Source organism: Porites lutea, chromosome 10 (genome assembly GCF_958299795.1).
Source record: "Porites lutea chromosome 10, jaPorLute2.1, whole genome shotgun sequence".
Classification (NCBI taxonomy): Eukaryota; Metazoa; Cnidaria; class Anthozoa; order Scleractinia; family Poritidae; genus Porites; species Porites lutea.
Window position 1 is genome coordinate 32,156,508 of NC_133210.1, and position 17,494 is coordinate 32,174,001.

At 39.1% G+C, this 17,494-nt stretch overlaps 1 protein-coding gene across 1 annotated transcript; it reads right to left on the reverse strand.

The window, feature by feature from the left end:
* Positions 1 to 520: 520 nt before the first annotated feature.
* On the reverse strand, positions 521 to 5,877 carry LOC140950586 (presenilin-associated rhomboid-like protein, mitochondrial). Its single transcript, XM_073399826.1, has 9 exons — positions 5,721 to 5,877; positions 4,714 to 4,842; positions 4,440 to 4,584; positions 4,097 to 4,198; positions 3,716 to 3,760; positions 3,139 to 3,215; positions 2,541 to 2,642; positions 1,863 to 1,960; positions 521 to 829 (listed from the first exon to the last, which is right to left on the reverse strand). The coding sequence occupies exons 1-9, from the start codon at positions 5,862 to 5,864 to the stop codon at positions 733 to 735; spliced, it is 939 nt and encodes a 312-aa protein (XP_073255927.1). The 5' UTR covers positions 5,865 to 5,877; the 3' UTR covers positions 521 to 732.
* Between the last annotated feature and the right edge of the window lie 11,617 nt (positions 5,878 to 17,494).

The window sequence follows — 17,494 nt, forward strand, 5'->3', positions numbered from 1 at the left end:
TAGAGTAAAAAGCTGAGTTCGTCGCTCCGTCTTCCAAAACGGAACGAAAAATTGAAAACGGTGGAAAATGTACACGGGTTGCTCAGTTATGATTGCAACCAGACTCCACGAGAATTTGAGAAAACAAAAGGCTTAGAATTTTGTGATGCTGAAAATCCACATAAAATATAACAAAATGGAAGGTTTTTCTTTGATTGAGTAAAGACAAATTTCTTTCGTCAAGGAAAAGCTTGTAAATTAGTAGTTTATGTGACCCCGGTGTTGTGCGCGTTTGCTTACAATTAATGAAGAATTATAAGAAAGAGTGTTATAATGATTATGTGATTAGCATATCAACTTCGTGGACGGTAATGGAATATGTTGTGGGGAAAACAAACCTGAATCAGTATAACAAGCGGGAACAAAACGATCGTTGTATACATGCATATTTTAAAGACCAAAACTGAGACTAACTACTTCACAGCAAGACTCAACTTAACCACTGAAGAATGGTGTAAACGTGTGATTTAATAATTATTCACTTATATAAGTCGTCCTTAATTTGTCGAATTCAATATATATAACTCTGGGTTATACGAATATCTGGAAATCGCCGATGAAGGTTAATTTTTTCCTCAAAGACATAAAGAAGTGAAGTTTTTTCCACTGATTAAAAGCGCCGACCTTGAAAAGGTTACCGACGGAAATAAAACTAAGTAATAGATGAAGAAAGAGCAAAAAAAGCCACAATGATCAAGATCTTTTATTGCCAGCTCGAAGTTTATGCCAGTGAGAGATAAGCCAGCTCCGTTTTTCCCACAAATAATGATGACCATATTTCAGGTACAAACTATGTTTAAAAAAGAAAAGAAAGAAAGAAAAAGCGTGATAAGAATTAATCGTCAGGTGGGCCCTATTCCTCAAAAGATGGTCAAGTTGAAGCCAGGATTAAGCCAAATTTTGAGCAAAGTTTTCTTGTCTAAGAACATGCAATTTGAGCTTACAAAATACTGTTCAGCCTTTACTCCGAGATACAGTAATGATAACACTAAGTGTTACCCTACGCAATACATCTAAACATAGGACAAAGGAAGGTAAAATACAAAAACCGAACAAAATTTTAATCATGGATTAGCGCATGATCGGCCTTTCAGGAACCGGGCCCAGAGGTATAGAGTCGCAAACAATCAAACAAATGACAGATGTCTTCAAGTTTTCGTCCATCTCTCGCCCTTGAAGTTGCGTAAATGGCCCAGTTACGTGGGATAACTAAAAAACGTTCTCCTCAGCAAACAAAGACGACAATTAAAAATTCAAAAGTAAGAACGCGGAGGATGAATGGAAAGCGGAAAAAATATCTTTTTCCTTCCTATTTCCTTCACTCCTTCCCTCTCCCCAGGGTCCCCGCGAGTTGGCAAATGCGGGTTTCTTCGGAAGAAAAACATTAAGATACAGACTAGCCTGTACACAGACACTGTTTTATTTTTATTTTCGTTCTTTTCGAAACATCGGCGAGTGCGCGAGAGAGGTAGTTTCTATTTTTTATCCGCGCGCTCGACGGACTTTAAGGAGAAAATAGAGGGTTTGTGAACAGGCTGGATGCAGATCGCAAAGAAAATTTGAGGACGAGTGCTTGAAGAGTGGTATGGGGTGTAGATTTGTGATAGACCAGCATCACATCAAGTGAGGGGAGTAATACCTTAATGAGGAATATTAAAGCATGGATGATTTCGCTCATAGAAATTTGGATAATCACGGAAATAACTCGCCTATATTTCTAGCAACGAGTCAAAACAAGCACGCTACACACGTAACATAACTCGCGACGATAGCTGTGATTTTGGGCGTGGTATGGATGAGAAATTTGAAGGACACCAACTTACCCTCCAAATAAAACGCCTCCTAAATGAGCTGCATGATCAAAAAACTGCCAACGAAAAATTAATCCCGCCAAATCGAACCCAGCTATGGCTACGAGGCCCTGAAAATAAAGATTAGAGAGTATATATAATTATATGGCTGGCAGGTTTTGCAAGCGGGTAAGATAAAAGGAATTCACTGTTCTGACTGGCGACCTGAACCAGGAAGATAGCACTGTCTGACCAAGGCAAGCCCATCAAAATACAAACAAACCCGGCCCCAGGTACAGTGTTTCTAATCGCTAGCTGACCTTTCTAGATTTTTCGCGTGCCATGCTCGATTGTCTGTGTTTATTCACTGCTGGCTCGCAAATTGAGATGTGATTCAAACTCATTTAACCCTTTAAGCCCCAATATCCACGTACAAATTCTCCAAACTGATCTCTATACATTTTCTTTAAGAATTAGTTAAGAGGATTTGATAAACGATCAAAGTATTTTCTCTTAGGTGATCATTTTATTAATTCTCAAAACCTAATCTCTTGACAATGTATGGATATCGTTAGGAGAAATTTGCTGTTGGTCACTATTGGGACTTAAAGGGTTAGGTTGGACCTTAGTAAACTAAGATTTGATATATCAAAGGGGTTTCTAATGTTTAGTTTTCAATAAGGATATTGGAAATTGTGAGAAGTGACTTACCGTTCCCGCGGAGAATGTTAAAAATGGTAGAAACACGATAGCCAACCTTGTGTCTGGTTCATGAATACACCACAATGACAGAACCGCCAACAAAGCCCCGGACTAAAACAAAAAAAGCACAGCCACTATTGAATTTCTATAAGAAAATGGTCAAACGTTCTTCTCATCAACAACTCACTCATCTAACAGCCGTATATTTGCCGCCCATGGGCAAATGCTAAATGTAAGGGTAATTGACCAAAAGAAAGCACGCTTTACTTTCGTTATGTTATAAAGTATTGTAGATACCCCTTTTATTTAGCCTAGTGCTGTCATAAGGGACAACCCTTTAAGTCCCAATAGTGACCAAGATCAATTTTCTCCTAACAATATCCATACATTGTCAACAGATAAGTTATGAGAATTAATAAAATGATCACCTAAGTAAAAATGCCTTGATCTTTAAACAAATTCTCTTAACTCATTCTTTAAGGAAATGTATAGAGATCAGTTTGGAGAATTTGTATGTAGATACTGGGGCTTAAAGGGTTAAATCAGCCATCACTGAGTTTATAATCTTCAATACATTTTTCTATGGTATTAACCTCAATTCTCTTACCGCTCCTAACGAAGCACCCAGTGCTGATGATGTCACAATAACTTTGTATGCAGTACTCGCAAAAGAAGCAAACACACCTAGGAAAAATAAGGACATTGACATGATGTTATTGCATTTTTTGCGCCATAAAAAAAATTGAAAAGATTTTAAGGTAGCAAAAGACCTTTATTATGTCTCTAGGAAAGAAAGAATGATGGATCAGAGAGGGAATGTTAAGGCATTGGTCGGGATATGTGAATTTCACAAACGTTATTTTTAGAGGTTGTAATTAAATATAAGACTAATGCCTGACATCTCCTCACATTTCAACCGATTCTTTGAAACCTCATCAAGCCTATGTGTGTCTGCCTCAAAGCAAACAATAGAGAATATTTTAATGACAACTGTTGCATTCTTTCTTGACAACACTGAATAAAAGTTTTAGGACCTCTTAGAAAACAAAATTCCAATTAATTATTTCATGCATTTAATTGGTCTGAAAATAACTTTGGTGAAATTCACATATCCTAAAGTCTGTACTGGGCATTTTCCTCTCTGTCCCATAATTCTTTCTTGCTACTGGTTGCTGTAACTGTACCTCCAGTGAGATAAAATGCTATAAACTGTTCTTTACCAAGGAGGGCTGAAACAGAAACACAAAAAAGATCATGGTACACAGACTAACCACTGAAAAAGACAGTCACAAAAATTCCTCTCATGGACATGCCTGTTCCACATGTTTCTGAAAAGAAACTCCACCTTATGAACCCCATGTGAATCTTTTCAATAATTTCTCTTTTCAGTTTGTTACTAGCCTGTCCACAGACCCTCTATTTTCTCTTGAGGGATTGTCAAACATGCATATAGAATTATGAATCATCAACAGATTTACTGACAAGGGGTAGGGCTTGCTCACACGCTGTCAAATTGTCAAAAGAAAAAAGAAAAACATCTGTGGCCATGCTAGTTTGTTACATACCTTCAACATGGGGAGCAAAACTCCATAGAACAAACATATTGACCCCTAAATGCCAGAAGTCCATATGACTAAATGCGCTTGTTAATAACCTCACAGATGAGCCTGAAAGAAAATATTGTACCTCTAATTCCTCTCCACCACCTGTGTTATCATCATCATAGTCTCTCTGGCAGGGTTCAAAAGGACAAGGAAATGGAGAATTTCGGCACATGAGAGTGCAATGGGTGCACAAGGGGTCCTTTTTCCTCTTGCCGCACTCTCTTCACCCTCTTGCGTGCCTAAATTCGGCCTTGCCTTTCTCCTTTTGTCACCTGCCACACATGCTATTATCATCCAGACTAACCTGGACCAGGAGACATTGTAAACCATTTCCACATAAAATTTTGCATCTGAGGTATTTTCCATAACAAGAAAACTGTTGTATTAAGGAAGATAATCACTGATGCTGTCTTGGATCCATCAGGTAATGAATTCCACCATTTGTTGAACTGAAAGAAAGTAAATCAATGCTCAAGCTCGTAGCTAACTGGCAAACTAGTGGTTATGAGTGACTATTAACTGATAAAAATTCACAAGTGGTAAACAGTGAAACATTCATGTAATAATTCTATACATACCATATCTCTAATACCAAACTGCTTTTTAGACCCAGTACTAGGAAAATATGCTTGATTTTTATGGATGTAAGAACTTCTAACTTTTTCATACTGAAGAATTGAACATGCTCCAAAACTGACTGCACCTGTCTTGAAACAGAAAATTCAGAGGCATGTTAAGAAAGCAAAATAACCTCCTTCCAATAAAGATCATTTTCAATCAATTAGCCTGCATGGCAGGCATTCAAAAGGGGTGTGGAAGGGAATTTGGGTGTGAGTCTGCCAACAGAGGAGGTGGGTGGAAGGAGTTCACTTCTGCCCTTTCTCACGTACCTTTTGTGCTTCTTGCGCGTTTGGAATCTCCTTCCCCTTTCCCTTCCTTTCAAACCCCTGCCAAGCAGGCTATCAATCGATGAATACCAGCAATCAAACCTGAACATTCAATTATGCACTGTGTTTCAGTGTTGAGACCTCTGGAAGGTGCACAGATAAAGAAGATGGAAACATCTAAACAATAAGAATGATTATTTGCTAATTGCAGTCTTTCTTTTCCTTTTCTCCACTTTGCTCTTTTTTTTTCAGACACTCCTTTCCCACTTTTTCCTTCTTGTAAAAACTAGACGAAAAAAGGTATCAGATCCCATACCAAAAAAATGAAATTTTGATATCAATGTTTCGTGATTAGCTTTTTTAGTCTGTGAACCATGCAGGGACAACCAGCCCCCTGTACGACACTCTATGTAACGAAATGCAGGTTTTTTATTGCCCGGAAATGGAATTCTTCCGGGATAAGTTGTAGAAATTGAGGATTTCTTTAGGAGTAGAGTTAAAAAAATACGGAATTCTTTGGGGGATGAACAGTGAAGCTTTAATTTCACGACATTCTTGAGGGGTAGATCCATTTTCTTTAGGGGTAGACCCATTTTCTTCTTGGACGTCTTCAGGGGTAAATAAAATTTTAAACAATCTTCAGGGGTAAGAAGAAAAGGTTAAGTCCTCAAATGCAATAACCCCTTGTCATACCATACCATGACGGTAAATCCGAGAGGGCGCACTATCATTTTAAATTTACTTTCATCTTCAGGTCTTCCAGGATGAAGTTCTCTTTTCCCAAGTCTTTTTCTGTGTTGAACACGACCATCTCCGCTATATCTTCTTGACCTGCCGTACATAAATAAGCTTAAGTTACAGTCAGAAAAGCAAAAAAGAGACAAGATTTATAATTCTAACAAGACACATTTGCACCCCTAGCTAACAGAATAAAAAAGAACCAGGAGAAAAGTGCAAAAATATTTCACCTGAAAACAAACAGCTTAGAAAACGATGTGTTTTTACAAAACTTTTTCGCAGCGTTCCGTGAAAACGCGAAGACGGCGGCCATTTTGAAAACTTGTATATCGTTCCAGGCCTTCGCTTCCATTGCAGTTAGGACCCACTCTCTCCTCTGTTTACTCTTCCTCCAGTGAAACATTGTTGGCCCGTTGTTTAGCTTGTAAGGCAATAACTTCATGAAATTATGTTATTCAGTTCACATTGAGCTGTAGCTAGCTTTCTTAACTGATTTTTCCCGTAGGCGACCACCTCCCGTAGGCAACGACTGAGAGAGTGGGCTACGCAGGCTAAGGGACGGACCATTACTGAAACTTTATATGTCGGGGGGCGGGGGGGGGGGGGATCACCCAAAAATATCCAAGCAAGCTAAGGAAAAATTTAAAATAAAAAAATCTATGCAAGCCAAGTAACCCTAAAATATTCATGCACAGGCTTAGAAAAAATTCTTACAAGGATAATATTAACGAAGAACTTCATGCGGCACGGAAATTCAAGTTGCCTTAGGATGACCGAAAAGATACAAATACAGCGCCGCTTAGAATGCATTTCTAGAGATCTAAAAGTACTGTGGATAACCTGAAAGTGTTTCTAATGTGTTTAGGAGGAAACCGTCGTTGGGTGCCGCTGACAGTAGGGTTAGCACCAGCAGAAAGGAACAGAGTAAGTCTTAGTAGCCTTTATTTTAATTGTGTTCACGCTCCAGAATTTTATCCTAATGGTCAATTGACTGGTAGTAACCATTTAACTCTAAAACTGAAACTAAGATCACTAACCCCAATGTGGATGAATTCAGCGCCAAGACTTATGTCTCGTACTTTCCTGCTGCCAAACATAAGCCTGGTGCCCCACTTCAGCCTTCAAGGGGCTCACCCAGCTACAACAGACTCAGCAAAGACGCCTGCCTTGGAGCCTAAAGACCTTGATATGATTCCAAAGAAGGAAAATACAGCCCACCTATCTACAACCGGGCCTCAGCAAAGACGCCTGGAGTGGAACCTAGAGACCTTGATGCGATTCCGAAGGAGGAAACTACGGCCCACCCATCTAAAAGTGACTCAACAACGGAGACCTGGCGTGGAGCCTGAAGACCTTGATGTAAAACCAAAGAAGGAAACTACAGCACACCCTTGGTCTACAAGAGACTCAGTAAAGAGGCCTGGTTCTTGACGAGACTCGGAAGAAGAAAATTACAGCCCACCCATCTACAAGCGAATCAGCAAAGAGGCTTGGTTTGGAACCTAAAGATCCTAATGAAATTCAGAAGAAGGAAACTACGGCCCACCCATCTACAAGGGACTCCGTTAAGAGGCCTGGTTTGGAACCAAAATATCATCAAAATATCTTCATCACATTGTCACCTGAAAAGTATCGAACATTATGATGATTCAGGGGCGGATCTTGGGGGAGGGTGCAGGGGGTGCGCACTGCCCCCCCTCCCCCCCGAGATGACCTGCAGTTTTCTAATACAACTGGTATTCTGCAACAAAAAAAAACTATGTGGTATATTGGTGTTAAAGTAGAGCAAGAGACGAGTACACCCCCTCCAAAAAAAAAAATCCTGGATCCGCCCCTGTTATTTAATAAATCGAAGTCTTGCTGGGAAGCATTTGTCATGGTCTCCTGGTGTATAATGACTTTATCGTTTCCAAAACTGGGCCTTTTTAAACTTGTTTGAATGCATCCAGCAGCGAGGCTTGTAATATTAAAGATAGTGTGAGCAACAGGGGCGGATCTAGCGGGAGGGTGCAGGGGGTGCGCACCCCCCCTGAGATGACCTGCGGTTTTCTAACACAACTGGTATTCTGCAAAAAAAAACTATGTGGTTTATTGGTGTTGAAGTAGAGCAAGAGACGAGTGCACCCCCTCCTAAAAAAAAATCCTGGATCCGCCCCTGAACAGGTTAGAACGTTTTTGTTTCGCGGGCAAGTGGTATTGACTCTGTTGTTTATTCTTTTGCTGTTTATAAGGGCACTGAGTCAGCCAGGCGAGACCTGAAGAGAGCACTCACTTAATATTGTAGGTTATTTAGGTTGGTTGTTCTATTAAAAGAACATTGTGAATTTGCAATGCTAATAACCTTTCTCTTTTTCTTTTAATCCATTAGGTCTAAACTCATGTCTTATTCTTTGTTACCAGGTCATTGCCATCTATTTTTAGTTACACTTCAAACCAGTCCAATCTTTTCTACTCCCACTACAATCCCAAGGACAAGACATTATTTCGTCATCGGAAAATCACGGTAAATATACGATCATCTTCCGTAAGGAATCTTAAATATTTTCTGTGATGGGGGCTTTGATGGTAATTCTTTCCATCTAGGAAAAGTAGAGCCCACAAATGAATAAAAAAAGTTTGAATGGTAAATCATATCATCGTAGCTCAGTCTACGAGCTAGAGACAAGGAACTGAGGGATAATGGAAAATTCAATAGGCCCCCTTTTCAATCCAAATAGGGTGCGAAAGAAGAAAAAAAAAGTTGCAATACAAACAATTAAAATTTTGTTTCATAAAATCCTATGAAATAAACAGTACTGTGCGATAGTTCAGCCCAAAAGGTTTCATTTGAATGGCGGTAACCATAGGATTTCGTCTGCAGATTTGAAAGCTCAGAGATAGGTAGATACGGGATAGACTTTAATAGCTGCTTTTTGTGGTCAATCTAATAATTTAAAATTAGCAATAAAATTTTTAGTACAAAAATTAGCCTAAGAAAACAGCCGATTGGCAAAGCGAACACTGGCTTCCCAGCCAAATGACGACGGGGAAACCAGTGGTAGCGCGGTCGCCAAATGTCGGCCTTTTTCTAAGGCTATACAAAAATACGCTTGTCATATCATTGCAAAATGTATTATAGAGCCTAAGGGCTAATTAAGTGGGAGTTTTTTTACGTAGTTAGCCTTCAGCCTTTTTCTAGTTTTACTTCACAGGTAAAAAGTATTACACTACGTTAATTAACACGGAAAGAAATTTAATCAATAAGTAGGGAAAAAGGAAAGTAAACTCGATCTCTCGGCGGTAATGAGTAAAACAAAGTGCCTTTGGTCGTTTTGTCGTGAAGGAAAACGTGTTTAAAGATTTCAGCTGGTGCAAAGGAAAATCTTTCCAAGATCAATTACCATGAATGAAATTGCCTGTTGTCGCCATAATGTGGTCAAAGAGTCAAACTGGGATTAATTTATTATTCTATCACCGCGAGATTAACGCGTTATTCACGATGATCAAGTTTTCTTGGAGAACATCGACGACTTTTCTTGCCAAGAGAAACGAAAGGTATTTTCTTCTTCGTCTCTTTACTTGTAAACTTAAATTATTGATTTTACGCCAACTACAAGCCGCAAGTCGCGTGCTTTTAGAAGGCCTTGGGGGTGGCCCAAAAATTAACCTTTCAAGAGGTTTATTTTTTCATCAAATCCACAAAGGCTGGTATGTTATATTGCCTTTTTGAGTTTGTCAAGTACCTTCGATTGTCACCAGTTTTTCCACTGATATTGAACCCTCCCTCTCTCTCTTGATCAGATACATTTATTACAAGATTCGAGGAGCAATATTATTTTGCGTGCGTTCGTTTAAGAAAAGAACAAGAGACCAGTTATTATTACAGTGTCATTTTGTTCTTTGGTCTCCTTAAGGCGGTCGATTTCAAAAAAATTGTTAAATTAATATCAAAAAGTAAACACGTATTTGTTTGTGTAAGCATTAAGAAACCCGAACGCTCGTGTGGTAGGTCACGAGGACGAAATTAGTAAACAACCTTTTTTTTGAAAGTTTACTTATGATACTTAAAAAATGTAAAAATATGACTATGAATCTTTGAGGGAAGCTCCTGTTAAGATTTATTAATATTTTGATTGATTCGCAAGCAATAGTAGTTAGCACCGCATAAAAATGGGTAAAACAGGGGATATTTAATTAATTAACAAGAAATTCCTGGAAAACTTGACCCTCCCGGCGCAAAACTTCAGCAAGGATTAAAACGAAAAGGGATTGTTATTGTTTTACGTGTCGGTTGAGTAACAACTTCTCATCTGAACCTTATGACCGCACCTGCATAAAGCCAGCAAAGGCTTTCCTGCTTACACATTAAGCATCCTTAGGCAACTTACATGTTTTCAATTTGATCATTTTCATAGTCACGCGAAAGGCAGCTGTTATACTTTGGCAAAAGATTTTGTTCGTGCCACATTTCAAAATCACTTTTTAAAGTCACGCGATAGAAAATTGCAAGGGATAATTTCGAACATCGATCCGTTTATTTCGAAATAACAGTCAAATTCAAGGAACAGAAGGACAGCGTGTCCAAGTTAAAATTATAAAAGAAAAGATCGAGACTGTATTTTAAAGGGGGCTAACCGAGGGTACCGTCAACAGATCAAGATTCGATCGAAAAATACAGTATGGCAAAAATTTTCCATCTTCAGGTTTGTATCATGGCCAAAAACTGCCAAAGGGGTCAAAAGGGTTTAAATCAGTTGTTTCCCCTGACAGAACTATCCCCAAGGGAGGGAATCGGATTGGAGGGGAGGGAGGGGGATTCATGTTCCTTTGCGTATCGATGAGAAATAAGCATCACGTTTACGTCAAACGGCAAACGCGAATTTGTATCACCTGACCAAGTTTCTCCTTTACTTGCCATTTACTGTTCATTTAGTGATCGTGTCTAACCAAGGTATTAACACGTGACTAGTAACCCAGTCCACTTCGCAGACTTATCAGAAACAGAAAGTGTCCTCCCGTCATAGTAGTTGTATGGAATACACTTTATACTGGAAAGTCAATGTTCCCTTAGCCTGTTCCTCATGACGCAACAGGCAGTTACCCTCTTCCCTAGAAGTTATTTCAAGAGGTCGTGTTCCGTCACTCTTGAAAAACTCTTGGAGGCCCTATATTAGTTCTGCTAATAATTCCTAAAATTACTCCTACTTTTAGGAATAAAATTACTATGAGCACATGTAGGCAGTGTAGGTAACAGGGAGAGATGAAGTTTAGTGTACTTGTTAAAGTCACTAAAATTTTCTTAATGTTGTGACACTTCCAACACGTTTGCATCTTTGTGCTGAAGTGGAAAAAAGCCAAATTAGTAGATGAGCGGGAAAGAGAAAAAGAGAAAGGGGAGGCTTATGTCAAGAAAACTAAAATTAATTAACTAATAATAATTTTAAAAATATTGTCTTATAAATGCTTCCACGCACGGCACTTGGCAGAGGCTCCCGCTGGGTATCCCAATAAAAATAGCAAGAATCGAAAAATAGAAAGCGCGCGGGGGACGATGATGGGTTGGTACGGCGTGGGAGGGAAGGCAGGGTATTCACTAATCCTCACTCCCATTTTGTCGTTAAAAGTGAAAAATCAAATTCGTCCCTTCCGGAACATGTTCCCAGTAAGAGACTGTATATACGCCCACCACAATCAAACTACGCAAAAACAAACTAAGTAATAGAAACGTCCTATCAAAAGTGACGGTAATACACCTACTGTGATATCTTTCCGGTGAGTAAAGCAATGAACAATGGTCCCCGGCCGGGGAGTTCGGAGTTCCTTTACCGATGAAGTGTTGTAATTTATCGTTTTTGTTTCCTCTAATAATGTCAAAATATACGAAAAGTGTAATTGGAAATGAAAAAACTCGATCTTTATACAAGTCAAGTCAAAGCAATTACACAAGAAACCAATCTCAGTTTGTCGGTCCGTAGTTCAGTAGTCCAGGCTCCTTCCAACTTTTCAAGTCCTAAGTGAGTGTTACTGGGGGATGCTTGAAAGTAGTTGAAGCAAAGAAATCACTCCCACAACCAATGTTTTAGCCATATTCTGAAACAAATCGTAAAAATCTCGAACAGCAGATAGAACTAGATAGAAGCAGATGGAAAGTAGTCCTTTCATTTGAATGCCGGGTACGCTTTAGGAGACTAATTAACCCAGGGAACACAACGGTTAATGGCGTCTAAAATAGTAGCACAAAATGTCTGAGTAATGTAACAATCAATATCACAACAATAAGATGTGTCCAAGCAGGCGACACGACGAGAATAGACTTGCGGCACGTATTGCATGCTACTAGATGAAATATCAGAAGATATGTTACCCACGCCGCAGATAAGAAAGGCGCCGACTTTTACATGAAAAGGAGCAGGGTTATCAAGAAATATTTGACTTAATCAACAAGCCAGGTGCTTACATAGAAATGAAGACAAAGCAGGAATGGTGTCGTTGCTGGGGTTAAAAACGAGCAAGGAATTTTAAAGACCGCAATTTACATTATAAGCTAATGCATGTCGATAGAGTGGTTCAAGTGCCATGTGCAGGTAGGCGCGTGCGGTAGTTTTTTTGAAGTGGCCGATAGGGCGATGGTAACATGTATCGACCATAAGCAGATTATGGGGTTCACTGACCGACAAGTGTCACAAAGGAAAGATGAAACGCTGAAAATGCTCAGTTTTTCTCTGGTTTCTGTCTTGTACTCCCCACTGAAATTTCTAGAAAATAAATACTTGACGGGCGAAACGTTTCGGAGGACGGGCCGACATTCACTGCCAGGCACCAGCTATGATACTTCCTTTTCCCTTTCTCTTGAAAGCGAGATACAGAAGAGGGCCGACAGGAGATAAACAAATATGAACAAATCTTAAAGAACTGCAGGCTATTTTTGTCCGTTATCCTTGAACAGGTGCGCTTAAGCGGGCGAAAAGTCGGTGAGAGAACTCCACAAACAAAACGCCGACGGTTAGGCAAACTTGGAAAGAAGTAACAATTGTCAACGTTTGACTGTTATTTGCGTCATGTCTTTGTTATCAGTAAAAAAGCAGACCGATTCTTGACCAGGTCGTGTTCATTTGGCAATTAATGGACTGTTTTTTGTTAGTTGTGCCAAGTCCGACATTCTAGTTGAAACCAAAGCGTGGATATCAATCTGGCTGAGGGCGTGCCCCGCGAGGAACCGAAATTCTTTATTCTTTTTTGAAGTTATAATCACGGGTTGTTTTAGACTTTAAACAAAGGCGTCCGAAGATTTAAAGGGCATCGCGTTCTGATAGAAAATTTCAACAATCAAAATAGCTTAATAGCTAATAATTCTTTTATCTGGTGCACGCATTGTGGTGCGGGGTCCGCCTACGGTTGGCGACACGCGCCACGTGTTTACACACAATCCTATTTTTAATTTACTTCCCGCGCCAGTCAAGAAATCAAGAAACCGGGAACACTGCTGATATTTTCAAGCAAAATTTCTAAGACTTCAGCCCTACTTAAATTGGTCTTTGTTGAGTGTATTGATGAGCAGTAAGGCCTCCGATCCCGAATGAAAACAAAAGAAGTCATGGGAATCTCCTTGCTCAAGACTACGCCATCGCCTCTTTTTTACCCCTTACATTGACGAACAATATAACACCGACAGATAGCCACGCTGCCGGCTACGTATTTTGAACCGGTATGATACTGTCTCAAAAAGTACCCAACTGTTCGGCTTACTGGAACAACCTTTCAGACATTCAGTCTAGCACACATTTAGCTAGAATCAGTTGTAAACAAATCAAAGTTCTTCTGTTTAACTCATACCGTATAAGAGACGAGAGTGACTAGTACTGTTTAAAAACAGCAAAATAACTTCTTTTGAACGTCGATTCATTCACTTTACTTTCACAAAAGAAGAGAATCAACAAACTTCGGCTATTAAGCCACCCGTGTTTTTTTTTCCGGTAATTTTACTACGCTGATAAAGTTAATTCATTTTTTTCGTCTTTAAGACTATCCTTAGACTGAGAATATCTACGACATTTTTTCCCCAAAACGGATGTGACTATACTGTGTTAAGCTGCCTACTTTTCATGGCAACAAAAATATATGGCATGCACGATAGGCTGTCAAAGTCGAAACAGAAGCAATTATATTGTAATTCATTACTTCCCTTTGTAACTGAAAAAAAAAATTCAAAATATATATATATAAGTACACAGATGCAACCATTATGAAAATGAGAAAATCCCTGGGTGTCAGTCCTAGAATTAAAGATGTAATTCGAAATAATAACAGAATAATAGAAGTTCGAGTACCAACCACCACAAGATAATAATTAATGTTTCAACCACACGGACCTTTAATTAGTATATAAATATGAAATAATTTGTGATGCCACACTTGAAAATCATTATGAACGTTTTCCGGCTACTCAGGTTTGCTGTTCAGTCTAAAAAAAGCCCGGAGGTGCTTCAATATGACAAAAAAATATTTTTCCGATTCAAAATTATTGAATTTTTATTAAATAATACGATCATTTCATCTCTGGCTCGCTGAATATATTAGGATTGAGAAATTTTCTATCAGTTGCCATATTTAAGAGGTCTTTGAATACGCTCTTTTGTCGCCAGGCGGACCATAATCAACCTGATACCTTCTAATTCTCCGTCGTGTGTTCAGCATAGAGCGCATGTGCACCGTAACATTGTTACGCCATCCCTGACGTGACGATTCGTAGTAAAGAGAGGTAATTCTCAATGTTCCTATGTTTGTCACAATTGAAGCCGGGTTTGAAACCCATCTATAGATATTGACCGGTAGAAGTCGCTTACATTTATGAAGTACCAATGCTGTACGCTGAACGTTTGTAAACAGCTGGTGAACATTGTGATAACTAGAGGAGAGGAGTTGAACGAGCAGTCCGCTTCTAATTCTCCTCGCGATAAAGGAGACTTACGCAGACGTCATTTGTAAGTATAAAGTACAGACAGCGAAACAAATGCATGCTGGGATGTCTAGACGAAGATTAGTCATTTACCTCATCAGGGAGAGTACAGTAGACTCGCGGCGCGTCTTCCCGCCTCTCTTCACCGCGCAAGTGCTAAGTGAACTTTGACAAACGCTCGAGTTTTCTGCTTATTCTGCTATTCCTCGAGAATATATGGGACTTCTCATACTCTATATGTAGAAACAGAATTAAATTACAGAAACATACTTACCGCAGTCCAGACAACTCATTTCAGTAACTGGACTGCATATCAGACGCCTGGTTTGAGCCAGTTGTGCAGTTTTAACAAGACGGAAATCTGGTTCAGAACTAGACAATCGGCCTATCCTTAATACTGAGGACTTATTTCTCCTCAGTTGTATTTCCGTGATTTACACAGTAGTCGTTGTAATGGCCTTTTTTTCATATTTCAAATTCCTGGGCTGCAGAAAACGGAAATAAAACTGTTTGATTAATCCTTTGAGCCTCGATGTAAATTTGTGTGTTTACTTTGTCAAGCCACTTTTTTTCAAAAACAGCAATAATAGAAGCAAATTACCGGCCACAGCGACAAACCAGTGAGGCGGAGTCGGATCTTCTAAAAATATTGATACATTGTTGAAAAACGAGAGGTTGATCCTTACTCCAAGAAATTCAAGAGAAAGAAATAATAATTAAAAAAGTAGCGAAGTGTATAAACCTAAAGGAATCGTTTTTACTTTTTTCAGGCCCCTCAGTCTTCTTGACGCAAGTATCAATTTACTGTTTTTCTAGTAAGGTATGCACTAATGACCCCGTTTTGTTCATACGATTACGGAAAATGTACTGTCACATGACCACTTTTCTTAACAAACATATCACATCTTGAACAAATAATAATAACAGAGTAGGGCCGATAAAATGAAGATAAACTAGTCAGGTTCCTCTGTGCAACAACAATCACTTAAGTTTTCGGCGCACGGCAATCACTGAAGGTAAAAATTTGCACTAGAGCTTTTAAACATGATGACAAAAATTGCCAGGCAATTATGAAAACCGGCTTTACTCTAAACTAGTAAGATCTTTAACTGACTTCTCAGGTTGTGAAGCGGGTCGTGGCCGAGTGGCTTAAGTAGACTAAGTAATTTAGCTTGAATTTCTTCAACCGGTAGAATGTTCTACAGAAATCAGTTTAAAAGGCTTAAAATTTCATCATATCAATGACTGTACAAACTTTATCGTTTTGGATTTTTTCAAAGCTCCCGATTCTAAGAATGTGTAAATTAATGACTCAAGTCATGTAAACGATTTCATAACTCACTATGAATCGTCTCCTTAGGTTTGGGGCGAGACTAATGGACTGTGGTGTTGTGTTCTGTCCATTAACCTTGAAGGGCGTATATTAGCGCTGTGACGTTATGACCTTGTCCGGCGCGACCCCCATGTCTGAAAAGCTTCATGGTAGGAATTTCTTTTAATTCTCTTTTGCTTTAAAGGAGCAAGTGGTCAGTCTAACTTTGAAGCTATTGGGAGCCACTGATTAGCGAGTTCCGATATGTGCTTTGACTCTTACACTGCTCTTAAACTGTTTACAGAATGTACCATGATATACTGTATGACTCTTTAGTGATCAGGCACCGGTTTAAACACCGTCCCTAAATAGATTTCAGTAAACCTTTAATAGCATCAAAGCGGATTTAGAGCTAATGCCTTCCTTGGTGAAGTTCTTACATTTCGCACAACACTGAGTAAGAGGAGATTGCATAATTGTGACCCAGTTGTACTGAAGATGGTACGGTCGGGCGCGGGTGGGGTAACATAACTTTTTATTTGTGTGTGAGTGCTCAAATAAAAGTTTGTAAACCATAGTAGGTTATGTTTATGTGGTACAGTTTTTTGCTGTGTCCACGTTGTATCGATTGTAATCTGAACTCTAGAATTCAGGGGGTGTCTGCGGACCAGGCTTGTCACATGGCCATGCAGCTTCAAGAGCAAAGTCAACAGTATCACTAACCATATTCTTATGCAAACAATATTGTCACCTTGCCATTAAAAATTTTAAAGATACAAACCAGCAACCGGTAGAAGAGGAATGTGAGGGGATATGATACGAATGACCCACCCTTAAACCGGCGCTCAAAATTAAGATATTTTCTACATCGCCACCCACACAAACCCCTGGTAAGGAGAAACTGTAATGTGGGTTAAGCATTGTGGAATAATGCTTTCCTTTACTTTTTCATCCGCTAATTACAAACATCCGCCAAATTGGAGCCTCCAGTTTAGGAATACTGTACACAATCAGGAAAGTCTCACATCTTTGTTAATCTGTAAAAAAGCTTACTTTATGAGCTATAAATTGACGAAACAAACATAAACTTACAAAGCACTTTAACAGTTGTCGGTTTTTTTGTGTGCTTCCTTAATTTGACCAGATTTATTTGCTTGATAGGATGAACTAAGTCCAAATTCGTATCTACTCACGCTTAGTTTTTATTTCAGTAATGATATAAGCTGACTTAAGCAGATTCCTCATCTAAATTTTCTTTGCCCAAGTCACGTTCACCATGCATGACATCATCATTTTCAGGAACAAAAAAGAAAACCTTTTTCATCGCCGACGAAATTCTGCAGGTGCTTGATGACTTTTCAACGCTTTTAAAAAACTTAAATGAGGACTTTAGGTACCTACAAACATTTTTATCTTTTAAATCAGCTAAAAAATGAAGTGCTTCGAATGTTTCGCTCACTTTTTTGCCATCCAGAAAATGTTAATAA